At 46.3% G+C, this 24,949-nt stretch overlaps 3 protein-coding genes, 1 long non-coding RNA gene and 1 other non-coding gene across 6 annotated transcripts; 1 reads left to right on the top strand and 4 right to left on the bottom strand.

Moving 5' to 3' along the window:
- Nucleotides 1-211: 211 nt before the first annotated feature.
- On the top strand, nucleotides 212-913 carry LOC124671554 (endogenous alpha-amylase/subtilisin inhibitor-like). Its single transcript, XM_047207914.1, has one exon. The coding sequence runs from the start codon at nucleotides 212-214 to the stop codon at nucleotides 848-850; it is 639 nt and encodes a 212-aa protein (XP_047063870.1). The 3' UTR covers nucleotides 851-913.
- Nucleotides 914-3,077: 2,164 nt separating this feature from the next.
- On the bottom strand, nucleotides 3,078-5,334 carry LOC124676678. Its single transcript, XR_006993747.1, has 2 exons — nucleotides 5,116-5,334; nucleotides 3,078-5,025 (listed from the first exon to the last, which is right to left on the bottom strand). It is a non-coding gene; the product is annotated as an uncharacterized LOC124676678 (long non-coding RNA).
- Nucleotides 5,335-14,611: 9,277 nt separating this feature from the next.
- Nucleotides 14,612-24,930, bottom strand: LOC124678761 (cytosolic sulfotransferase 5-like). The gene is made up of 2 exons (XM_047214620.1): nucleotides 24,907-24,930; nucleotides 14,612-15,774 (listed from the first exon to the last, which is right to left on the bottom strand). Exon 2 carries the CDS (start codon nucleotides 15,757-15,759, stop codon nucleotides 14,743-14,745), a length of 1,017 nt encoding a protein of 338 aa, XP_047070576.1. The 5' UTR covers nucleotides 15,760-15,774; nucleotides 24,907-24,930; the 3' UTR covers nucleotides 14,612-14,742.
- On the bottom strand, nucleotides 17,480-19,829 carry LOC124674354 (mRNA cap guanine-N7 methyltransferase 2). 2 transcript variants are annotated; one of them, XM_047210392.1, is made up of 11 exons: nucleotides 19,703-19,827; nucleotides 19,506-19,584; nucleotides 19,302-19,399; nucleotides 19,148-19,219; nucleotides 18,903-19,012; nucleotides 18,635-18,745; nucleotides 18,459-18,551; nucleotides 18,278-18,346; nucleotides 17,984-18,072; nucleotides 17,804-17,901; nucleotides 17,480-17,714 (listed from the first exon to the last, which is right to left on the bottom strand). In XM_047210392.1, the coding sequence occupies exons 1-11, from the start codon at nucleotides 19,784-19,786 to the stop codon at nucleotides 17,592-17,594; spliced, it is 1,026 nt and encodes a 341-aa protein (XP_047066348.1). In that variant the 5' UTR covers nucleotides 19,787-19,827; the 3' UTR covers nucleotides 17,480-17,591. The 2 variants fall into 2 exon arrangements, 1 of the variants encoding a protein (XP_047066348.1); XR_006992985.1 differs by having other exon boundaries at nucleotides 17,696-17,714; nucleotides 17,984-18,065; nucleotides 19,703-19,829.
- Nucleotides 20,411-20,483, bottom strand: TRNAF-GAA. Its single transcript has one exon. It is a non-coding gene; the product is annotated as a tRNA-Phe (tRNA).
- Nucleotides 24,931-24,949: the final 19 nt, after the last annotated feature.

Genomic DNA, 24,949 nt, shown 5'->3' with positions numbered 1-24,949 from the left:
TTTCATCCAATGGTTGTCCTTTTTTTTTTAAATCATCCAATGGTTCTCCTTAGTACTCAAAAAAAAAAAAATAGTACTCACCAGAAACGCAAGCTAGCGACTCCACGTTGGGATCACTATAAGTACAGACATGGAGCACCCGTGATGCCTCACTCAAAAGCCGACCAAACCACACTCTTGGCTCTTGTCCTCGAACACAATCTAGCCAGCCATGGGTAGCCACCGTGTCCATCCCCTCCTCCTCTTCCTCCTCTCCATTCTAGCCATCTCCACCCTCTCGTGCAGCAGCGCTGATACCTCACCGGTCTACGACACGGACGGGCACGAGCTGCGCGCCGACGCCAACTACTACGTGCTCGCGGCAAACCGCGCACACGGCGGAGGGCTCAAGATGGCGCCCGGCCACGGCCGCCGCTGCCCGCTCTTCGTCGCGCAGGAGCCAAGCGGGCACGGCGACGGGCTCCCCGTGCGTATCACTCCGCACGGTGGCGCGCCGTCCGACCAGATCATCCGCCTCTCGACCGACGTCCGCATCCACTTCCGCGCCTACACGACGTGCGTGCAGTCCACGGAGTGGCACATCGACAGCGAGCTGCTGTTCGGCCGCCGGCACGTGATCACCGGCCCGGTCAGGGAGCCGAGCCCAAGCGGCAGGGAGAACGTGTTCCGCATCAAGAAGTATATTGGCAGCTCGGAGGCGCGCGAGTACAAGCTGATGTCCTGCGGAGGCGACGGGAACTCGTGCCAGGATTTGGGGGTGTTCAGGGACGGCAAGGGCGGCGCGTGGTTCTTGGGCGCCACCGAGCCGTACCATGTCGTCGTCTTCAAGAAGGCGCCGTCCACCGTTTAAGTTTCTCCCTTTTCTTTTGCGTGTTCGTGCTCAGCGTGCATGATGAATAATAAGGTGGCTCTAGAAGTGTGGTTTTGTTCAGTTCTTAGTTGTCTTCGTGCGACATGAGCACTGAGAAAGGGTTCCTTCTGGCCACTCGGCAACTGCCTAAGCCCAATGCAAATGAACTTTGTATTTTGTCGCACTACCAAAGTGTCAACCAGGCTCAGCAAGTTGTTAGCGTGAAACTACCACTTTTCAAACGAAATTTTAACTATGTTCCATGGATAAAAATCTACCATACTTTTTTTCTAGGTTGTCTCATACTAGACACAAAGTTTCTGACAGGGAGGGCCTACACGTCAGACTTAGGTGGACTGATCCCACTAGTCAACGCAATAAAAAAATCAGCCATCTCCTTCCTTCCGGTTAGAGCTTGTCTTTTTCCTCATGCTCCCCCCTCTCCCTCCCCGGTGATGCGCAGGTGGAGGCCAGTCAAGGCCGGGAGGCCTTCACCGTTGTGCCCCCCACATCCCCCTGCCCCACCCCCACACCTCACCGGGCTCTTCGTCGAGTGCCTCCGCCGCGCCTCGAGCTCGACCATGGCAGGGATCGCTGCTCGAGCTACACCTTGCTCACCCCGAGATTCCCACCGCACCCACCTCCCCGTGAACAAGGACGAGTCGCCAACGCCAGGCACGCCGGATATGGAGCCACGGGATCGGGGCCACGTGCAGGTTCATGGCATCATAGATCATCTCCCGTGGCGCTCCGACTTGTTTACGCTCGGGAGTCAACGAAATGGGAGAGAATGGGAGATAGTGTGTGGAAACATGGATTTTTATGTGGGCTGACAAGTGGGTCCTAGTCCATGTCAACAAATTGGGCCTAACAAGTGGGTCCCACCGGTTAGAAACATTGTCAATTTGTCTTTAATGTTCTATGACACAACCTGAAAAAGATATGGTAGATTTTTATCTGCGGAACAAAAAGTGGTGGCAAAGTCAAAATTTCATTAGAAGAATTATAGTTTTATGCAGGACCAAGCCCAGATTGCCATAGTGCAAGCTTGGTGGAGAGTGGAGACATGACTACATGAGAAGGCATCTGATACCTCTAAAAAAGGTATTCGGTAGAAAATGAGATAACTTTGACATGTTTGCAAATGACGACTGCAATTTTCAGCTTTGGATTCAAATATAATTTGCGCACCATCCCCACTTTATCTGAAAATAGACACAGCGTACATAAAGGACAATTGTAGTCGTTTGAACTGATAGATGGATGTAGGGTGACCCCCCTCATGAACCAAACGATTCCTTGGGAAAATAATGAAGGTAATAAGAGGACCGAAGAATGTGAGGCTCATCGAGGTGGTGGAGAGCAAAGATGGAAGACTATTCGTGGAACCCGTCAAGCTTCATGTGGTCTCCATCACACGCAAACAGGTGTCAGTTCGGAAGATGCAAAAAACTAAGGCTTTTCAATCGACATATATACTCTTATTCTAATTGCATGTTATGATTTTGTTTCCAACTTTTTTTAGTTTCCTAGGTGTATTTTAATAAATGAATCTTCTATTGAACAACGATCTTTGTTTGAGTACAATGTCTCAATCGATCCTTATTAAAGAACACTTTTATGAAATTTCAAGAAAAGGAAGCACTGACATTGTTGTGGAGATCGAAACTTTACTTCCCAAAAAGTATCAGGATTTTACTAAGGGAGTAGTATAAATTTGAACCAAGATCCTAACACATACTATGTATGAAATGGAGTACATAATCAAAAACGTCAATTATGCAGATGTCGGATGTAATACTTAAACTTTAAAGAAATAAACCATACTTTGTCTAATAAAGAATCAAAGGTGCCAATCAATATCACCGTGCTTTAACCAGCACAATTTGTTGAGTGCAGTAGAACGATGGATAACTTTTTACTTTTGCAAAACACAGTATAGAGGCAAACACTCATAAATATCTACATACACTTGTTGATGTGAAGGAAGGATAGCCCCGATCAGGGCATCCATTACGTTTTATATTAGGCAGGACATGTGGCCCTTACATAGAGAGATCATATAGGATTGGTATACTACTAGTGGTTGGGGCGGCCCTTGGGGCGCCTCCTAGCTGGTCAGGTGCATCCTAATCAACGTCCCAGTCATGCAGGAACCTTGATCCATATTTCTTTGTGTATGAACAGATCTTAACAGGTAGTAAACAATAATACAAACATTTGGTCATTTTACAAAATCCAAGTAAAAGCTAATCCTTCTTATTATTGCATCCCATATGGGTATACTCAATGGGTAAATCTGAAGAGAAAAATAAAACCCACTTATATTCATGCATTAAGGTTCCAGCAACTCCTGCTCCAACCTGAAACAAGAAACTCTGCACCGAATCAATATCATCATTAGTTGTAACATGTGTTCATCGGTTAGAGATAGCCCCGGAGAAATTAGAGGACCTGTTGATAATGCTGACATGGTGATGATGGGAGTGCAAAGCATCACTGGAGCAAATCCAGTAGCAGGAACTAAGCTGATTGCTCTCTTGTCCATTTTGATATAAAAAATTATCTCAAGCCACACAACCAGAGCCACATCTTGCTAAAGAAAAATCCAATAAATCACAATTACCCGCATGATTTGAAGAATGATGTTTCACAGACAGTCACAACCAGCAATATTTGAATCAATGTCAAACAAGAATCAACGAGCATGAAGAAATTATCGTATTTGGGGTATATCTATTTAATGGATAAAAGAGGAAATAAAACATGACTAAGTGAGCAATGGACAAAAATATTTGCATCAATGTCAAACAAGAATAAACGAGCACAAAGAAATCATATTTGGGGTACATCTATTTAATGGATAAAAGAGGAAATAAAACATAATTAAGTGGTCAATGGACAAAAATATTCAAAGATCAACAACTATACTAGATTTACAATAAATAGTTTCCACTGTAAACAGTAAATGCAACCTTAGGTTAACAGACAGGGAAAGAGTATAGTCACTATGGAAGCCATACTTTGCACCTACGATAATCCATAACTAAAATGGAAGGTAGCAGGCTAACAATAAAAATCACGGCTTGAATGAATTACATTTTCAATAAGCATGGCTGAAATATTAGAATAGCCTTTACGTCCTACCAAATATACAAAATAGTTATTGGCTGCTTACGTGGGAACTAAAGATCATTATGGTGCAATGGGAAGGAACTGCCTCACACAACATGGTGAATCAGCAATAGACTAAATCATATGCTTCAATCACTTTCAGCATAAGAAATAAGAAACAAAATACAATAGTTATACTACCTGATTTTTAAAGTGGAAGTAAGCTCACAAGAAACCAAAAAGCATATTAGGGTAGGGATCACCATAACCTCTATTGTTTCATACTCATTAAATCCTACGAAAAACAAAGTTTCGGTGCAAACAAATATCTACACTATTGTGTACTACAGATGAGAAAAAAACAAAAATAAAGTGGCGTAATAGTTTCTACTTGTGAAAGATAAAAGATTATTCGGATATCGCACCACAGCAAATTTATCACCATAACAATTGACATCATAGGAAATCAATTAATACAGGAGCAAACAAGCCTGAAACCAGCATCAATGATCTATTTTTGACAACTCCAGAAAACAACCATAATATTATCAACAGATTTATACGGTGATATTCACTTTGAGATATACCATGTACCAAGAAAGCGTACCAATTAAATAAATTACATGATTGTCAAGCAACAAAACACCACCTGATTATCGGCAGAGATGACACTACGATATGTGGAGGGTAACATTAAGAAAAGGGCATCTGACAAATATAAATCTTACCATTTAGAATTTTTTAGCTTTCACATGGAATATCAACTCTGGAGTTTCCTCTAAGAATCCATAAGGTTATGACTGGTTAGTTCTCATGTAATTATGCACTCATACATACCTCGCTCTAGTTTTCTTTGACTCCTAGATAGCATTGAATTGAAATGGAGATAATGAGGAATCAGCTTTTGGGAAAAGTTCATGCAGCAAAAATAACTTTAAGTGCTTAAATACAATACAAGGGCAAGTAATTTAGCTTTAAACACTTGAGAAGTCCTCTAAGAAAACGAGTTTAAATATGATAGGATACTTCCATAGCTTCCCGCAAAGTTGTTGATAGAATTTCTGAAAAAACAGGTGTGAGGAAGGTTCAGAGTATATATAAGTATGTTCCAGACCATCCAACTGCAACTAATCAAGTAAAAAGTAATTCACCAAATCAAGGAGACCACACATATAATAGGCTTACATTGAGAAACATAGCCTAGACTTGAGAAAACTCATATACAGCTGATACGGATATTGTCAATCTCCTATTCAAACACAGAAGAGATGGAAATACGGAGAGTTAGTTAAGATTAAAGTTGAACCTGTTGTAGCAATAAATTCACATAGTAGAGCTTAGAGGCAATATTGCTACATATTCTATGACTCCATCAGAACCTGGCCGACCAATCCCGTTGGTATCTTGATAAAACTTACAGGCAATATTGCAACATATTCCATGACTCCATCAGCCTGGCCGGCCAATCCTGTTGGTATCTTGATAAAACTTATTCACCTGATCTGGTGTCTCATGCAGCATATGGTAATATTGGTCCACAAATAAAGAGCAAACGTATACGAGAAAAATTGTCAATCGACACTGATATATTTATTAAATGTATAATAGGGTGTCCACAGGGGAGATAAAGCTACATCTGTGACCTGAGTTCTTGCTTGCATCGCTGCTGCTGAAAGGAAAATTTTATGTTAATGCACAAGCAGAATGAGATATTATATTATAATATGGAAAGGTAGCAATTATTTACCAGTAATGATGAATACTAAAAGGCAGACGAGAAATAAGAGAAACCATAAAGTATAACCATTTAAATTTTGATATGAAATATATCCGGTACCTCGCAAGAACTACAAATCCAAATGCAGATTTCAAAAATTAAACACTAACCATATCAAGATAAAAGAAAAGAGGACTACAGTTTCAATCTACTCGAAGAATTGCAATAAAAAGATAAAAAAAGCCCGTGACATCTAAACCATAATAATCCTACTTCAGGACACTTCACAAACAACAAAGATTTTGACAGTAATAGCCAACTCCCAAAACCATGACTGGCCTAGAGATCTAGAAGTGAGTAAACAAGGTAAGCAGATCAACATAAATCTCAGCTTCTCAAGTTCGATTAGAATTGATTGCAAGGCAGCATGCGAGAGTAAACAAGGTAAGCAATTGATTGAGCAAGAAAATAAGAGTAATAGTTGCTAGGATTTGGGGATCGGAAGAGAGTATGCTACCTGGCTTGAATTGTTGTTCATGTGCGTGACAGGCTATAGGTGTCATCAAGCTCTCCCTCTAAATCCTTCATATTCTATTCATTCTTGGGATCCCACTGAAGCAACTGAAAAGCCGAGGAGGAGAAGGAGCTTCTCCACACATGGAGAGCTGCCCCTGCAGTGGTGCCTGCTGAGTGGCCCTAGCCAAGGCCTCCCTAGTCTCACTCTTCTAAAGATCCACCACCAGCGAGTCGCCGCGTCCCCAGCTCTTACGTGGCCTCCTCCATAGAAGTCATCGCTAGCACCACAGCTGTGAGACTCGCGCTCGCGAGAGCGCTGGTGTTTGCGCCACCCTCAACCTTGTGGCAGGGAGAGGCCGCCGCTGTTGTGATGGGAAGGAGCCATGAGGTTGGGGGCAAGGATGAGAGAGAGCGGTGGCGGCAGCGGGAGGACTCTCGTGGAGGCAAGAGGCGGTGGCAGCAGGGGAAGGGAACCTGGATGTGGATGGACTTGGATAGGGTTCGTGACTTCTTTTTCTCCTTAGACTACTCACAATAGAAGTATCATAGCTAGTATCATGCAAAAAAGCTGATATGTCACATCAATTAATGATGAAAGAGATGATAGTGGTATCATAGGTAGATACCGGATCATAGCAGGTAGAACTAGAAAAATTAATGACAAACAAATCTTGTACACACTTTGCATTGAGATTCTACAAATCATTAAATACATGTAACATATGATACTACTACATGATACTATGCATTGTGAAGATAGTATCGTACACTAATATCATATTGAAAGATCGAGATGTCGCCTAGAGGGGGGGGTGAATAGGCAATTACAAACTCTTGTGGATTTGTCTTGTAAGAATGCGGAATTAAACTATCGTTTAATTCACAAGCACAAACCCTAAATATGCTAAGCTCAACTAAGTGTAACAATAGCAACTAGAGCTAAGCAAGATAGGCACAAGATATATGTAGCACAAGTGATAGCAAAATATATGTACTTCAAGCACGATGGCTATCACAAGGAAAGAGAGCTCGGGTATAGAAATAACCGAGGCACGCGGAGACGAGGATGTATTCCCGTGTTCCCTTGCTTTGCAACAAGGTACGTCACGTTTGGAGGAGTGGAGGTCCCACGAAGGATTCCCCGCGCCACGAAGGCTCACCCTATTCTCCGAACCACACCCACGAAGGATAATGGCCCTTTCCTTATGGTTAGCTTTTCCTCCGCTCCGGAGATGGCAAGCTCCACAACCACTTCACACGCTCCACGAAGGAGAAGCCGGGCCTCTTCACAATCTTCTTGAAGAGATCACCGGAGCACCAATCACCAAGCCAACTAGGAGGTCACCCTCCAAGAGTAACAAGCTCACGGTCTCTCACTCGAACAAATCGTGGTGGAGAGCTCAACACTATGCAATGATGCAAAGCAAGAACACCGGAGGTGTTCAAGTCATTCACACTCAAATCTCACCAAAGCAACGAATGCTAGGATGAGATTGGAGAGGAAGAACAAGGGGTAAAGTCAACCAAAGACTCCAAGATCTAGATCCCGAGAGATTCCCTCACTTAGAGAAGAAACGGTTTGGTGGAAGTGTAGATCTAGATCTCCTCTCTCAAATCCTCAAATATGAGCAAGAATGGTTGGAGGAATCAAGGGGGAGAGCAAGTTCTTCAAATAGCAACAATGGAGGTGAGAGAATAGGAAGAACTGGTTGGCTCAAGGTGGAAGAAGAGCTATTTATAGCAAAGGGGGCAAAATAACCGTTGGGGGAAAAGACAGAAAAATGCACAGTGAAAAACGCCCAGAAAAGTCGGCCCAGCCAGCCCACGAGCCGGCCGGCCGGGCTGGAGCCGGAGCGGCCGGTCGGCAGCCGGCCGAAGCCGGATCCGGGGCCGGACGAGGGCAGAGCCGCGCGCGCGGCAAGGCGGCCCAGCCGGTGCGGGCGAGTGGGCGCGCGGGAGATGCGGCCCAGCGAGCGGCGCGACGCGTGGGGGCGAGCGGCCGCGCGGGGGCAGCGCGTGGGCGGCGCGGAGTGGAGCGGGCCGCGCGCCGGTTGGGCCGAGGCGGCGCCGGGTAGGCCGGTTGCTGACCGGGCCCGAGGCCGGTCACAGGCCAAAATGCCCATGGATCCCGGCCGGATGGCACCGGTGCCAGGGCCGGTCTTCGACCGGGAAGGCCGGCGGCTGGGCCGGTCCGGCCGGCTGCCCCATTCCCCCTTTTTTTTCTTTTATTCTTTTCTCCTTTTCCTTTTTCCTTTTTCTTTAATAACTATTGCTCCCGAACCCCGAATGACATGAAACCAATTTTGTTGGAAAGGTAACGACGAATAGAACCCCACAGGATATTTTTAGATGTTTTAAGAGAGGGAGTCTCCCACCGTCAAGAAACGGTAAAGACGTCCAAACTCGAAAACGCAATAGAAGATGCATGCGGATTCCGTTTTCGATGAACTTGGGCTTGTTGTAAAGCTAGCAACAAGCTCAAGAACCTCACACGGAGAAACTCCAAGAAGCAATAAGGATATGCAAAGTATGCAAAGGATTGAGCTCCCTAAGACGATGTGATCAAGTTACCCAACCGAAAGCCCCTCTTGATAGTGCGGCTATCTATCCTATAATCCGGTCTCCCATCAACCACCTTGAGACCGGTAAAAGGAAAACCTAGCAAAGCCATACCTTTGTCTTGCGCATCCCGCTTGATCTTGATGATAGCTCTTCAAGCTCCATACAAGCCGGTATGCCACAACTTGATCATCGTTGCTTCGTGAAGACTCACAAATGCTCCCCCATACACCATGATGGGAAAGCTCCATAGATGTACATCTTCACATGTCCATTATCACCAATGGACGGCAAGCTTCAAGCATGTGATCCACTTGAGATGCTCATCTTGAACTTGCCCAAATCAACCTTTTATCTTCTCATACTCACTTAAGATAGAGCATGGCTAATATTGAGTTCCACATAAGAACTCCATCTTCATTTCTTCTTCTTGATCATGTCACATATGTATCTTTAAAACAATGATCTTGATGCCAATACACAAGGTGTATCTTTATCTTCATGGCATCCATACTTGAATCCAACACATGGAATACAAGTAGTACCTATGGAATATTCCTTCATATAAACTCAATGAAAACATTAGTCCATAGGGGTTGTCATTAATTACCAAAACCACACATAGGGGCAATGTACCCTTACACATATGCATGATACTACTATATGATACTCCCCATTGTGACTGGTCTTACCGCGGCCTCGGCGTGGTTTCTTTTCCTGGCCCATCCAACGCTGACACGTGGTAGCCCAACACCCAGTTGATACGCGCCTCGCCCAGCCTGTGCCCGCCTCTGCGCTATCGTGGGATGCTCTCATATAGGGAAAGTACCCACGCACTTGCTTGTTCTCAATATCATATCCTACACGGGTACAAATGACATGTCTAACAATCCCCTTAATCTTAACATGGGGAAATGTTGAGATTACGTTTAAACTCATTTAATAATTTGACAGGCAATATAATATCTTTGTAAATCCATCAGCAAGTTGATCTTCCTTTCACGAATAAAAGATGATCAATACCAATATGCTTGGTGCGGGAATGAAAAACATGATTTACAGAGAGATAAGTTGCACCAAAATTGTCACACCATCAATATAGTTTTGCTATGAAAGATATACCAAGTTCGCGAACTAATGTTTCAACCCAAATTAACTCCGCAGTTGCATTAGCAAGAGCCTTATACTCAACTTAGTACTCGAGCGAGAGACAATGACTTGTTTGCGATCGCTCCAAGAAATCAAGTTAGGACCAATGAATATTGCAAAGCCACATGTAGAGTGGTGTTCATCAAGACAACCAACCTAGTCTGTATCTGAAAAGGCACTAAGCAGCGTAGAGTATGACTTCTGAAATGTGATACATGTATTGAGTGTACCTTTGACAATTCCTAATATACTTTTTTTTAGAGGAATATGCTGCATCTTTATTTAAGCATCAATCAAGTCATCAGACAACCCCGAGACAATACAATCCGACACCTGACTAACCCAAGTCTTACACACCTTATTACTACAGCCCTCCCTTGTTAGCTTGTGAGGTACTACATTTCCTGTGCGTCGCACTGGCTGAATCTTCACCTGATCGAAGTCACGAAGTGTAGACTTCAGGTCTTCAATCAGAGGTCCCAGCACTGACCTATCTCTTCCTTCCCCGTTCAGTTTCTTCACTACGTTGGCGCAGTATATCTCAAGTACGAACCCTCGGCACCCAATCTCTTTAGCCAGATCTGCCGCACGCTTGCATGCCATGACTTCAACTCCCTCTGGATCAATAGCATTTGGGGAAAAATGAGATGCCCCTGCAACAAAGCATCCATTGTGGTTTCTTACCACCACGCCACCACTGCCATATTTTGCGGTGAGAGAGTATGAACCATCAGTATTAAACTTGAGCAAACCTTCCTCCGGAGGGCACCAACGCTCCCTTGGTCTGGCGGTAGGTACATTCAGCTGTTTAGCATGGACCTCGTGCCATTCCTCAGTCAAGGCGAGTGTTCGTGTAGCAATAGATTCAGGTCCCTCTATCATGACTGCGTCCCTGGCATCATTGTGTGCCAGCCATAACTGGTACAACATGGTACACATTAGTTCCAACTCCTTCTAGCTTGTGCTGTTGAAGCAATCCAACAGCCACCATTTTAAATCCTCATGGCCGCGTATAGGATCTGGTGGTCTGGGGAAAGAAGACCCCGACAGTTGCGACAAAATCTCCCAGGAATAAGATGAGTGTGGTCATTGCCAGAAGCGATGAAGAGCTGTCTCTTCCCTGCCACATGCAATGCACAATACCCCTTGCTTCACCTTGCGTCGCCGCAACTCATCTCCCATTGCAAGACCATTCCGGGCTAGCCTCCACACATGGATTTTTACCTTGTTTGGGATGTCCGCACCCCAAAAGCTGAGCCAGCCCTTATGAGAACTACACGTATTTGAGCACTCCGCACGCCCAACTGAAACTCTCTTCAGTTGAACTTTTAGATGGTAGGCAGATTTGACTGAAAACAAGCCTTGTTTTGTATAGTTCCATGCAAGATAGTCATCAGTTCCGACACCACTAACAGGGACTTGTAGTATATCTGCAACATATCCATCAAAAAAATTCTCCCGAAGTTTACTTTCATCCCAGCTCTTTCCATTACTGTCCAGGAGGTCAGCAACCGTCTCGGTTCTTCCTTCTAGCTTACGACCAGTGGGACATTGAGCACCAGCCCGCGGAATCCATTTGTCCTTGTCAATCTGGATGTTCCTCCCACTACCAACACGCCATATCAGGCCTTCTTTGAGAAGGTTTCTACCATGAATAATTCCCCTCCAAGTAAAAGAGCACGACGTGGGCATGTAGCATGAAGAAAACCACCGTTTTTGAAATACCTTGCCCGAAGAACATGTGCGCATAGGGAGTCCGGTTGGGTTAAAATCCGCCAACCCTGTTTAGCGAGCAAGGCTTGGTTGAAAATCTCCAAATCTCTGAAGCCCATATCTCCCTCCCTCTTCGCTGCGCACATCTTCTCCCATCCAATCCAGTGACCCTTCCGTTTCCCTTTCTGTGCACCCCACCAGAAACCAGCCGAGATCGATCTAAGCTGGTTACACATTTTCTTTGATAGCTGAAAACAAGACATAGTATAGGCAGGCACAACTTGCAGCACTGATTTGATTAGCACTTCTCCAGCAGCCTTTGATAGGCCCTGCCCCTTCAAACCCGTCACTTTAGCCCCTAATCTTTCGCGCAAATGTTTAAAACAACCCTCCTTAGATCAACCAACCACCGTAGGTAGTCCCAAGTAGCGCTCAGAAAGCGCCTCCTGCTCAATATCAACTATCTTCTTAAGGGCATCCTTTCGATCATCCTTGCAGCCCAGACCAAAAAAGATCGACGATTTTTGCAAGTTTACCTTCTGGCCCGAGCTGGCTTCATACTGTTGGAGTACCCTCTTGAGTGCTCGCAAGTTGTCATCTGATGCTTCCAGAAACACAATGATGTCGTCTGCAAACAGCAAATGTGTGATGTGAGGACCTTGAGCACCGAAGTTAACATCATTGAGTGCATTTTCAGCTTGCGCCTTCAGCGACAAGGATGAGAAGCCATCAACACATAAGAGAAAGAGGTAGGGGACAACAGATCCCCCTGTCTTAGTCCCCTTTGACAATTCCTTATATACTCTTGACCGCCGACCAATGAGTAGTAGTAGGAGCATGAAGATATTGACAAACTTCTTGAACTGAAAAAGACAAGTCTAGACGCTTCAATATGAAGTACTGAAGAGCACCAACAATGTTGCGATAATTTGTAATATCCTCGTATCCAAGAGGGCAACCATTAGTTAAGGACAATAGATATGTAGTGGACAAAGGTGTAGATGTAGAAGTACAATGTATCATATTAACTTGGGTCAGCAAATCAGTAGCATACTTGGCCTGAGTAAGAACAAGACTAGTAGCATTTCATGACCGAGGAAGAAATGTAACTCCCCTTGTCCTTAATAGCAAAGTTTTCACTCAATTGCCAAAGTAACACAGAGATAGCATTATAGGAGGAGCTAGTGGCAATGATGTCATCAACATATATGAGAACAAATATGGTAATACATGACTTGTTATAGAGGAACAAAGAGGCGTCACCTTGGAGGGAGTGAACCCAAGCTCAGTTAATTTAGAACTGGGACGAGAGTAGTAAGCAGGGGGGGCTTGCTTCAAACCATAGAGAGCTTTGTCAAGTTTACAGATATAATGCGGAAGACGTGGATCTTCAAACCAAGTGCTTGTCTTATATAAACTCCATCTTCCAGAACGCCATGTAAAAACGTATTCTTGACATCTAACTGCTGTAAACTCCACCCGTTGGATACATTTATGGCCTACACAAGTCAGATAGTAGAAAATTTTACTACAGAACTGGAGGTATCCTCATAATAAAGCCTGTAGTGTTGGTTGAAACCCTTTGCAACAATACGTTACTTATAATAATCATTAGTTCCCTGGGATGATCGCTTTATACGATAAACCCATTTAGGCCGGATGGAGTGTGGTAGAAATGTGAGTTTTGCCTTTTTTTCGCCAAACAAAGCGAACAAAGGTTGGGTCATCTCGGGACGCCATTACTGTGGAGGTCAGGCTCCTGGACTTGCGTCAAGCTGCTAACAGCCTCGACGAGCTCATGGCTTAGGTTGCGAGCAGGGGTGGCGCCAGGTTCGATTCCCACAGCTTCAAGCTATGACTATGGAGGCGGGGTCAATTTTTTCATCCAAGAACTAGTTTAGGTGGCGAAAGCAAGCTCCTGCTGGCGGCGGCAGGAAGCTATAGCTCAATTTGCGTGGTGGCGAGAATGAGACGAATAAGTTTGACTCTGGCAGAAGGTACGTCAATTTGTTCGTCGGCAGCCTCGATTCGGTGGCGGCATACGTGAGTGGTGAAGTTAAATCATGGAAGATTCTGGATACTAAAAACATGCCCGAGAGAGGAGGGAGAAGAGAGATAAGACGTGTGTAACCTTTCAGTCACTTGTCGGTGGCAGAGTGACGTAAATTACAGAGCCCTAACACTCATAGGGACCAACATGTGTCCTGACCCGATTCTTGCGGTTATCCTCGATGATCATGGTGTGCATGATCACACAAGACTGCATCACCTCCCACATTTGGTTGCTATCAATGCCTGAAACAAAACAAATGGTTAAAATTCATCCGCGGCAGAGGAGGCGTCGAACAGCGACATGTCGCACCTACGAGACAAGCCGCCGAACACCTTATGTGCATGGAGGAGGGGCGGATTTGTCGGCGCACTCTAGGACGCGTTGGCGAAGCGGCGGCGGGGAAAATGATGGCGAGGGAGCCAGCCGTCACGACGGTGCCCGACTCAGGAGAGATTGGCCGTCGAGACGGCCGGGAAATCGAGTGGCGGCGGAGGGGTGGGAGGCGTGACGAGAAATAAAAGGTGGGAACGAAGGTTCTAGATTTGGTCGCCGACAAGTGGTCGCCCGCCTCGTTTCTCACTCTGTCCGGCGCGTCCCCTGTGGAGCGGGGATAGCCTCGGAGCGCCGGACATCGTATTAGGCCGCGCCAGGCGAAGAGGACTTTGGGACACGCGACTGGGACCGAAAAAATATCCGGCGCGCCCCAAAAACCTTTGGGAGACGCGACTGCGAAAGATACCCTTATAATCCCTAACGGAGATAGTACTATACACAACACACATCTTTGGATAGGCCGTGAATGTTATCTCTAGCCATGTGAGCAGTAGCATTGTTTGTTCAGCCATACACACACTATCGGTGCAAAAATATATGTCACGCGCCCCACGGGATGAAGAATACCTCGACCGATCCTTTATTAAAAAACCTACGCTACCACTTTTACGAATTTGCAAGACACGAAAGCACTGACATCGTTGTGGAGATCGAAACTACTACATAACCAAAAGCGCCAGTTAATCTGACCGTGCTTACCTGCACAATTTGCTGAGTGCAATAGACGGATCGATCTATCTAGATACGGAGACCGGAACCTCTGAACCTGGCCTCAGTGACGGCGTCGATTCTCCCTGCAGTCTCCGGCGACAGATGGTTCACCCAGTCAGCGACCACGCCACGCCGAAAGAAGGAGCTGTTCTCCACGGCGCCGACCACGAGCTCCGTCTTGCCGCGCTTGGTCACTTCAAGCCCAGTCATGTTCTCGAACGAGCAGAGCCTGACGATGGCGTCCACCACGCCGTCTTCCTCCTCCTCCACGCTGAACTGGCATCCGACGAACTCCGCCAGCCTCCGCACGTGTGCCGCAGGGTCCCGACTCATCTCCTCATACCTGAAGAAGAGAACCTGCTCAGGGTGCGCCAAGTGCGCACGCCAGTACCCGAGGACATGGTCCCAGTATGGCCCGGACGGCGACAGGCCGTCGCAGAAGAAATCGGCGGCGTCCTCGACCGAGAGCGGCTCCAGCCCGTCCCTTACCCTGAACTTGTTCGCAAAGCTCCACTGCGAGATGAGGTGGTCCTTGGGGTCGCGGCACACGTAGACGATCTTGCAGCCCGACGCCAGGACGGACCTCGGCAGCGACGCGAACGGAACGTGCGTGGCGAAGAGCCTCGGGTCCGGTAGTTCGTCGAGGTCCGGGATCCTGTTCCTCGTGTAGAGCTGGTACTCGAAGAACTTGATGCACTCGTGCGGGCCGAGGGAGTTGAACGGATGGTCGGAGGAGTCCACGGGGTGCTCCGCCCGGTGCACCGTGGAGTAGAGGAGGGCCTTGATCCACGTTGTGCCGGACTTGGGCAGCGTGGCGACGACGACGTCCGAGGGGCGCGCCGCGAAGCATGCGTCGGCGACCATTGTGCCGACCATTGGAGCCAGGCTGCCGTGCCAGCCGTTATCATGGCGGTAGAGCTGGAAACTGGAGAGGGCTTGGGAGCACGGCCAGGAGGACACCAGCTTGGTGAACCGCTGGTAGAGCTCTTCGTTGGTTTCGGCATGGCCTTCTTGTTGGGGATAGGTTCCGGCGGAGGATGACATTGTGTAGCAGAGAGCCTGCGATCGAGGTATAGTTGCGGTAGCACAAAGCCTGTCAAGACTCAAGAGTAGCTCATATACTCTCTCGGCAACCCCTTGTCTGGGCGCTGTGGCTGGTCGTACCACTAAACAGACAGCTTATATGTTTAAACAATCGTAATTGTGCGAAGTATGATTGGTAAGGATTAAACAAAACTTTCACGTGGAAAGCGCGAATGCTACTCCCTCTCTCACAGTTTATAAGGCACGCGCGTACTCCTAGGTTGTAAATTTGATGGAGTTAGTATTTGTTATATGTTATAAAAATTATATCATTAGAAAGTTCAGATGTTCTATTTTCTAATGATATAATTTTTGTATTATATAATTTAAATTATATAGGTTAAATTGATGACCTAGTGGTACGCGTGCGCCTAATAAACTGTGAAGGAGGGAGTATACTATTTGAGTGATATCGAATTGACGAGATACGGTTGGTAGTTGGTACCAATGATGCTGGCCCGGCATTATGCAAGGCCCACTTGGTGTAATCAAAAGTACATTTCCCTTTTTTCGATGAATCAGCCAATACACACATGTCGAGGTAAGCGATTTTTCTAGCCGCACCGTCTATTTCTACTTGTGATTTCGCACTACAAGATACATAGACTGAATAATTAGGTTTTAATATTTGTAACTTAACTTTAATATCACACACAGATACGCACGAATCCCAACGTTATTTCAATGATGGATGCTTGACCGGTAAGCCACGACGCTGTTAGAATGGCAGATGTCGAGCTATTCTGAACTATGAACTCTTGCTTAGAGCATCTCTAGCAAATACCTCATCCGTATCTACCGCATTGTGTGGATGGGGTTAACTGCCGCATCGCGTGAATGGGGTTAACTGCATTAGCAAAAATCGGGGAAAAAACACGAACGCTACTCCATAATCATACTGCAAATAAAACATATTTTCAGAATATTCTTTTTTCCTTATTAGTTTCTCCATCTTCTTCCCACAACTACTCGTAGGCGCTGCACGGCACGCTTGCGCCGACCGTGCCACCCGCTCCGCTCGCGCCGCCTGCCAGGCTCGCGTCGCTCCGCCCCAAGCCTCTCCAGCGCCCCCATGCTCGCACACGGTCGTGTGGTACTCCTGCTACAAAGGTTTCGCCGGAATTTGGTCGAGGTTTGCAGGAATTTGGCAGGCTCCAGGCGAAAGGAAACGAACTGCCTGAAATTGTGCTAACAATGCAGCGAACATTGGCCCAAAATCAACATATATGGAGCATCGCGAGCCGCAATGGGTATTGCTGGAAAAAAAAATAGCCTCATTTTTCCAGCATCTGTTTGGTTCGGGACGCAATATGCGCCCGGTTATTATCCGGTTTCGGGCTGAATGGGGTATGCTAGAGTTGCTCTTAAAACAAAGCTAACTTTTTTCGATAAAGAAACAAAGCTAACTAACAACCATAGATCCTGAGATGATCCATGCCCTGCACAAAAGATACACCACGCACAAGCAATGACGCGCTGCGAGTTAACTAAGTCTTAGCATTATCTTGAAAAGTGCATGAGACTTAAGTTTGTCCTCTAGGTTAAACACGTTTTAGTGACTGATATAACATTGACTTGAAAAACTGAAATTGCAGCGCCAGTGGTTAGCCATTGGTCTGGACTCTGGTGGGACTCAACGAATATCCAAATCCTGCGTTAACCTAACCAGCTAAGCTTAAGATCAACCTAGTAAACCAGGAGAAGTTACAACATAAACAGAGTACTACAATGCACCACCGACTGAGGGCGCATCATCACTGCAAGTTCACATTTACAACTGAATTTCTGGCAAACTAAAGTCTCAAATCTGCAGGTCCCGGACCCAGGATGCCTTTCTGATCAGGATCAAGAGGAATGACATCTGCCTGTGAGCGCCTCCCATCATCCACTGCTGCCTGCTGCCTCCAGAGCCGTTCCTGTTTTGTCAATCAAGTGTTAGCTAATATTATTGCCCAGTGAAACAGGGGAAAAATTGTCTATAGCTGCTTGGTAAGGAAGAGCGAACCTCTTCATGAGCGTCATCAGCATCATTCAAGTCAGGTGTTACAATAGGTGGTATTGCATCTGGGTCAGGCTTCTGGAATACAAAAGTAGAATACAAGCCTGCATAAATCAGGTTAAGCACTGAGCATATTGGGATTTCAGAATGAACAGAATGTAGGAGAAGAAAAAAAGGATACACCACCTAAAATATCGTAGGAGCGAGCAACCAGCTTTCCACGAGGATCCACCAAATTGGCACCACAATTACCAAGCATTGGAGCAAACTGTGTTCTGGAAGTCAGCCAGTCAGAACCAGAATAAACCATCAGATACCCCCACCACTGATTAGTATTAGTAATTACATTCCATTTCTTTGTAAAAGAGGAGAAAATGAAGTAACTCGTGTAAATAAACAGCAAAATACTATGAAGCATCACTTATAAAATGATTTCATGTTAATAACAGAGACATCTAATAAGATAGGACTTGGGAGCACCTGTTGTCATCATAGAACTCAGTCAAATTCTGGATCTCCACATATTCAAGTCCAACCTCCCTTGCTAATCTGCTCCAACATATATTTTAGTATTGTGAAAATTTCATGACCCAAGTTATTTTGAGTTAACATTAACAGAAGTATACAACAAAATGTTAGAAATGAATGAGAAAATGGTAACCTCATAAGGCTGGGAAAGTGGACCAAGCAATGATTCTCAAACATCGCTTCATTTGCAAATTTGAGTTGGTACTTCTTTCCAAAGAAAGGAAACCTGCACCATTCGGCTTGTGACCGTGAGACCTCAAGATACCAAACCCTTTCAGACGGGCTTAGAAACACAAGTTGAGTTCATACTTTTCTTCCTCGATTTCGAAGGTAATTGTGTAGTTCTCGGAGCGGATGCTATTTGGAACAGTTTTGAGACCCTTATTATGTGAAGCCTCAACGTTCTTTTGATATTTTGTCCTACAAAATTTAAAATATGATGCAGATCATAAAGATTCAGAATTGAATTATTTGAGCCAAATTTCAATCGGAGAGCACATAGTAAAGATTAGATAGCAAGCTCAGGCCTACAAAATTACACCACGACGAAACAGAAAAATCCATGAGGTGGCCATACCATATTGTGGATGAATCAGGAATTATGCCAAGGAAATAGCCTCCAGGTTTGAGCAATGATGATACGTTATTGAGAAGCCTCTTTGCGTGCTCCTCAGTTTCAAAGCATAACTATCTTTCAACATGGATAAACTTTGAAAATTAGCAAAGCTTAATAATAGTACTGTCATATAGGTGGAGAGAAACCAACTCGACGATTAGCAAGGCTTAATGGCATGTCATATAGGTGGAGAGGGACAAACTTGCCTGTAAATTCTGCATGCAGCAAACTATATCCGCTTGGATGCCTTTTTCATGCAACTGAGTTTCAAAGTCCTCCTGTTATACAAACCGCCGTAACTGTCAGTTCTGAACATTTCGGTTTCGTGCTAGTAGGAATGGCTGGAGGAAAGGAGCCTACAGCAGAAGGGTTCAACAAAATGAACTCGGTGGTAAAATGCTTCCATTTGTTCTCCCATAGTTCACGCACAGCATCACTGACAGCCGGTGCAGAAGCATCTATTCACAGACATCAGTCGATTGACCACGGGTTAAGATTCAGATAGTCAAAGCAGAGTAGCCAAGAAGGGGCTCAAGTTACAGTGAAGTAACAGGATAAGCCTACCGATTCCTATGTAGCGACCAATTTGGGCGTCACCCCACTTTTCTGCATCAGCTCCACCGTTGCAGTACATGTCGCATACCTTCAAGATATTGCAATGCGTAAAAGCAAGTCAGCATCAAGTCTCTGCTACACAGTTGTTCCCAGACCGGAATGAAACTGAAGAACAGAAAATAGAGGAGGGATACAGTACAACAGACCGTGGCATAAGGAAAGGCGAATATTTTGATGAGTGCGGCCTTGGCGAATTCATATAGCAGATGATGATGTGGTACGGCCGCCATGCGCTGTTTCTCCAATTACAGCGATAGGCAACTGAGAGCAACCGACGACATCTCCTGTGAACACACGGACAATGGTTGAGAACATCAGGGGCGGGGCGGATCTAGTTGGTGTGCCGGTGCACACCAGAAATTTATCAAGGTCAGTGGGGTTTAACAAATCATGGCTCAAAAAAAAAATCAGACCTCGGAACCAATCGAGACAGCTGAAGGTGATGAAGCAGGGCGGAGCTTTACAGCTGAAGGTGCTGCGCCGGCTATGGGGACGACGGAGAGAAAACCGTGGAGCTGGATTTTGAGTGGCGGACTTACCACACCCGCGCCTACAGCACGTGCCGGGGCTCTGCGGCGGCGCGTACAGAAGCTCTGAAGATCTCCGGCGGCGGACAAGAACGGCGAGTTTTTTTTTTCTTTTGAGATTTATTACAAGAACGGCGAGGTGCATCGTCTGAAGAAGACGCTCGCGGCTTGTTTCTCACAGCTGGGCCGGGCCTGCTAACCAGGGTCCAGCCTCCACCTGGGCTGGGCCGGATTGGCCGAACCCGAATTGTTTGACAGGAGGAACAAATAAATGCACGCGAGTTGTTAAAAAAAATGCTGGCGAGTCTAAAAAAATGAGAAAAAGAATGCGGTGAGGGTGGATCGAACACCCGACCTTCAGATCTTCAGTCTGACGCTCTCCCAACTGAGCTATCCCCGCTTGTTGTATTAGATTTACGTAAATTTGTATTTATTAATAACAATGTGCATGAGAGCGCTGCGCCCCAGGCCGAGCAAATATCCCGCTGGAGCCTGAACCGGCACGAAAGCAGCAGTCGTCGGATCTTCTCCCACACTCAAGGAGAAGTTCAGGCCAGTGGCATACATATTGCATATTGGCATGTCTCTTCTGCCCTCCGTTCTAAAATAAACGTTATACTTCTTTAGATAAAAAATGTAAGTACAGACTGAAGATCTGAAACACCCACACCCATACGTGTAAGTACAGAAGTATTTTTCAAAAATGTATCTATAATAAATTAAGGGGAAAATTTGCTACAACACATCCTTATTTTCCGCGGTTTGCTGAAATACACCACCCGATTATATCTTTGCAACCATCACAATTGTCTGACACATTTGTCAGAACACACCACCTAGCTAAAATCGGAAAGTTTTACACTTTTGCGTGTGATAACCATGCTATGACTGGTTTTAAAGATAAAGTGCAAAACTTACCATTTTTAGCTAGGTGGTGTGTTCAGGAAAATGTAGCACGGAATTGTAATTGCACATGGCAAAGAAACAATAGGGCGGTGTGTTTTGTCAAACGCAAGAAAATAGCGGTATCATGTAGCAAATTCTTCCTTAAATTAATGCACTACCCAAGTTTTTAAAAGTTTAAGCTGTTAGAAATGGCTATGCTATATATTTTAACACACCCCTAAACGTAATGTTGATCATGTGAGAAGGCCGTAGCCATGAGAAAACCTTAGACGTGGGATCAACGTACGGGGAGGGAGACTATAAATGTGGGATGGAAAGGCCACAATTAATTTTATTAAATAGTGCGTTAGCTTGGATTTGAGATTGAGACCTACTGTGATACCATATTTGATTGATGCACTAGGCAAGTTTTTTTAAAAGCCCGAACTAATTGGAAGGTTTATGCTATATGTATTTTAACAATCTACGCACTAAAACGTGTATCTAAACAGAGTTGTGACACTTATTCCAAAGCGACGTAATACTATCAACATCAAGTCAAAAACTCATCTTCTTGAAAGAAAAAAAAGAACCAAGTCACTAGCAGCCACTGGTATATCCAGTCCAGAGACCTCAGATCAGAGGATGCAGCTGGCTGCCACCTACCAGCCGGACGCCAAGGACAGCCAGCAGGCTGGTGCCACCAGTGGCTTCTCCCAATCACTCTGTGAAAAATGTGCTCCTTGTTGCAATGAAACCTGCGCTACTACGTAAATGAGGAACAGTGCTAACACTTGAAGAAGCCTGCGAGCATTGCGACGTAAAAACCATCGACGTGCAGAGAGATCTGCGTTCCGTATATACCTGTAAACGGACACGTCCGTGGCGGCCCACCAAATGCCGCTTGTGGCCTTTTAAGCTGAACGGGACTCTGCAGCTTTGCCGTTTACTCCCGCTAGGATTAGTGGCTGGCCGGTTGCCCGCCAGCAATTGATCACTCTGCTCGCTGCCTGCCTCGCTGCTCCTACAGTTTGCGCTAGTGTGCTAATAATTGATGCCTCGCTGCCTGGCTATTCATGCGTTTAAGGCAATTGTTTCGCTGCTCTATGCTTTTCAACTGCTATTTACATCAGTTTTGCAAAAAGTACACACATTATTGCAATCAACGTGACATCACATAATCCCTTCATCACGATTTATGTGTCAGACGTGTAGTTTAAAATGTTTTTTTCATTTATGCCCTTCTTATTTTGAATTAAACACCAAGTCGTTCCGATCTGGCGATCCAATCCTCCCGACGCACCTTCCCGCCGGTGGCTTCTCGCGCCGGTGGAGCTCCCGCGCCTCGCGCCGGCGGGCGACTTCCCTCCCTTGGCTCCAGCGGACTCCCGCTTCTCGCACCGGTGGAGCACCCGCGCCTCGCGCCGGCGGGCGACCTCCCTCCCTTGGCCCTGGCGGACTCCCGCGCTTCTCGCACCGGTGGAGCACCCGCGCCTCGCGATGGCGGGCGCCCTTCCTCCCTTGGCGTCGGCGATCTCCCTTGCCTTGCACTGACGGACTCCTGCGCGCGGTCGCATGTTCCCGCCGGTGGAGCTCCCACGCCTCACGCCGGCGGGCAGCCTCCCTCGGCTCGCACCGGCTGGCCTCCCGCGCCTCCGCTGATGTAGCTCGCCTGGCGCCGGCGGGCCTCCAGGTGGAGCTCACATCCTCACGCCGGCGGGCGGCCTCCCGCCCTCGCGCCGGCGACCTCTCGCGCCCGCGCGCCGCGGGGCTAGCGGCCTCCCGCGCCTCCGCTGATGTAGCTCGCCTGGCGCCGGCGGGCCTCCAGGTGGAGCTCACATCCTCGTGCCGGCGGGCGGCCTCCCGCCCTTCGCGCTGGCGACCTCTCGCGCCCCGCGCCGCAGGGCTAGCGGACTCCCGCGCTCCGCCCCAGATGCTGGAACCCGCTGTCCGCCGCTGCTGGACCTGCTGTACTGTACTGATTCTTCAGTTCCATTGGAAGTTAATAACCTGCAGATGAAAGTACAGAAATATTGTTTTATTTGAATGTACAACAATATTGTTGAATACTCCTCTGCAGAAATATTGTTGAATACTCTCTTTGTTCCATTTGAATGTACAGGAATGTTATCTGTGTGTTTTATTTGAATGTACAGGAATATAGCAAATTCAGAAATTCATATACTGTAACTATCACTTGACAAATTCAGAAATTCATATACTGTAACTATCACTTAACAAATTCAGAAATTCATATACTGTAACTATCACTTGACAAATTCAGAAATTCATATACTGTAACTATCACTTAACAAATTCAGAAATTCATATACTCTGGCTAGAAAAAGTAAAACAAGATCATGTTTTCTTGAAAGATTAGATTCACCAAATGTGGTGCTTTGTTGAAAGACAACATACTATATGTACAGTAGCACAGTAGCATGGTTAGTCACTAGTGATGTTCAGTTGATCCAAAAACCTATTGTTCAATGTAGGTTACCAGTTGGTTCAGCTACTGAACCCATGTCCTGAAGAGATTTATGGATTTAAATCTACTGCTTATTGTACTTTGATTATGACCAGACAGCATACTTGGCTATTTACAGTAGTACAGTGGGATGGAGTATGATTTTTCTTGGCAGAGCCGATTTTTATACACCAGCATGTGTGCCTAATTGATCCTCATCTCCATTCCCTATCTACTCCTAGAGACAAAGCGGATGCCAATTACTCTATGCCAAGATTGATCATGTACGACAAACCGGACACTAGATATTCATAGATTGATCTTCGCAGGATAATTGAACATAATGATATGAGCATAAATCATTAGATGAGAAAAAAAAACAGAGCTGAATGAGGCATAAATCACCACCTGCTTGATCTACCGGCTCTTGAACGAGGTAAAAGTGAAGGGAGAAGGGCTAGGTTTTAGTAAAACCGGTTGCTGCTGAAGCTGTAGTGAACAACAGTGAAAATGTGTATGCAATTGTGGCTGAAGGGAATCCACAACTTCAGTATGAGTATTCATTTCATTGAGTTCCAGAAATTCAAAGATAGCTTTATCAAGCAACACATCGACAGTAAGATTCAGTAACCTAGAAGGTCATGGAAAGTAAAAGTGCACACTATTGTATCATCAGGAGATCGAGGTGAAGATGAAAATCGTGATCTAGATCTTACCTTCTTCCGTCTCTTCGTCTGACGAATCTTGCTTCATCCCTGCTCCGTCTCCCGCACCAGACGGCCGTCCTGCTCCTCCTCATGGGCATGGACGGGCTCATGTGGTTCCTCACAGATCTCGCCGGACGGCTGCTCAAGGGGCGGGTTGGAGGTGACGGGAGAAGAGAGGTTGGGGGGAGCGGAGGGATGGGGCGGCGGCGGTGGAGCTGTTCCGGCGGTGGAGACGAGTAGTTGAGTGGGGGAGCGGAGGGGTGGGGCGGCGCCAGCCTCCATCGCCATGGAGGGGGTCGGGACTCGGGAGCGGCGCGGGCGCGCGGCGGCTGTAGCGGGCGAACCGTGAGTGGCCGCCACGTTTTTTCTGTTTTTGTTGGATGTCTATTTAGCAGGGTAATTGGGCTTGGGCTGGCGGCACCGTGGCCCGCCGTTACCACTTACAGATATAGTTCCGTAAGCATGGCCGTAAGGTAGGGCAGCTTTCGTGCCCAAATGGCCTACAGCTTGACACCAATAATGGGCAGAGAAAACAGCTTGAGCCTTTCATCAGGGCATAGTGGCAGAGGCCGTTAGCAGAGCGGCAGAAGCAGCTTTTGTCCCAGTGGCCAGTGCAGAAATAAAAGTAACTCCTCATGTTTAAAGTAAATCTACCAGTATTGCAGGAAAGTGGAGTAGAATGGCGAGCGTTTCATCATTTGTTCGACAGTTGCGGCAGAGGCCAATCACACACACCTGAGATCGCCTTTCTCTGCACCTGCAACGCCTGAGGCCAATCAAACGTGTCGTAGTACGTGCTTAACAATT

Source organism: Lolium rigidum, chromosome 7 (assembly GCF_022539505.1).
Source record: "Lolium rigidum isolate FL_2022 chromosome 7, APGP_CSIRO_Lrig_0.1, whole genome shotgun sequence".
In the NCBI taxonomy this organism is placed as follows: domain Eukaryota; kingdom Viridiplantae; phylum Streptophyta; class Magnoliopsida; order Poales; family Poaceae; genus Lolium; species Lolium rigidum.
Note: the sequence above shows the minus strand (reverse complement) of the source record. Positions and strands in the feature narration are given on the sequence as shown.

What these genes read in the sequence shown, in the direction of transcription:
- LOC124671554 (XM_047207914.1), top strand. Translation starts at nt 212, where the DNA reads ATGGGTAGCCACCGTGTCCATCCCCTCCTCCTCTTCCTCCTCTCCATT.
- LOC124674354 (XM_047210392.1), bottom strand. Translation starts at nt 19,786, where the DNA reads ATGGCGGCCGTACCACATCATCATCTGCTATATGAATTCGCCAAGGCC. An exon ending in TTTTGTTGAACCCTTCTGCT is followed by an intron (nt 19,220 to 19,301) that starts GTAGGCTCCTTT and finishes TTTGTATAACAG; the next exon opens with GAGGACTTTGAAACTCAGTT. An exon ending in GAGTTCTATGATGACAACAG is followed by an intron (nt 18,073 to 18,277) that starts GTGCTCCCAAGT and finishes GCTGACTTCCAG; the next exon opens with AACACAGTTTGCTCCAATGC.
- LOC124678761 (XM_047214620.1), bottom strand. Translation starts at nt 15,759, where the DNA reads ATGTCATCCTCCGCCGGAACCTATCCCCAACAAGAAGGCCATGCCGAA.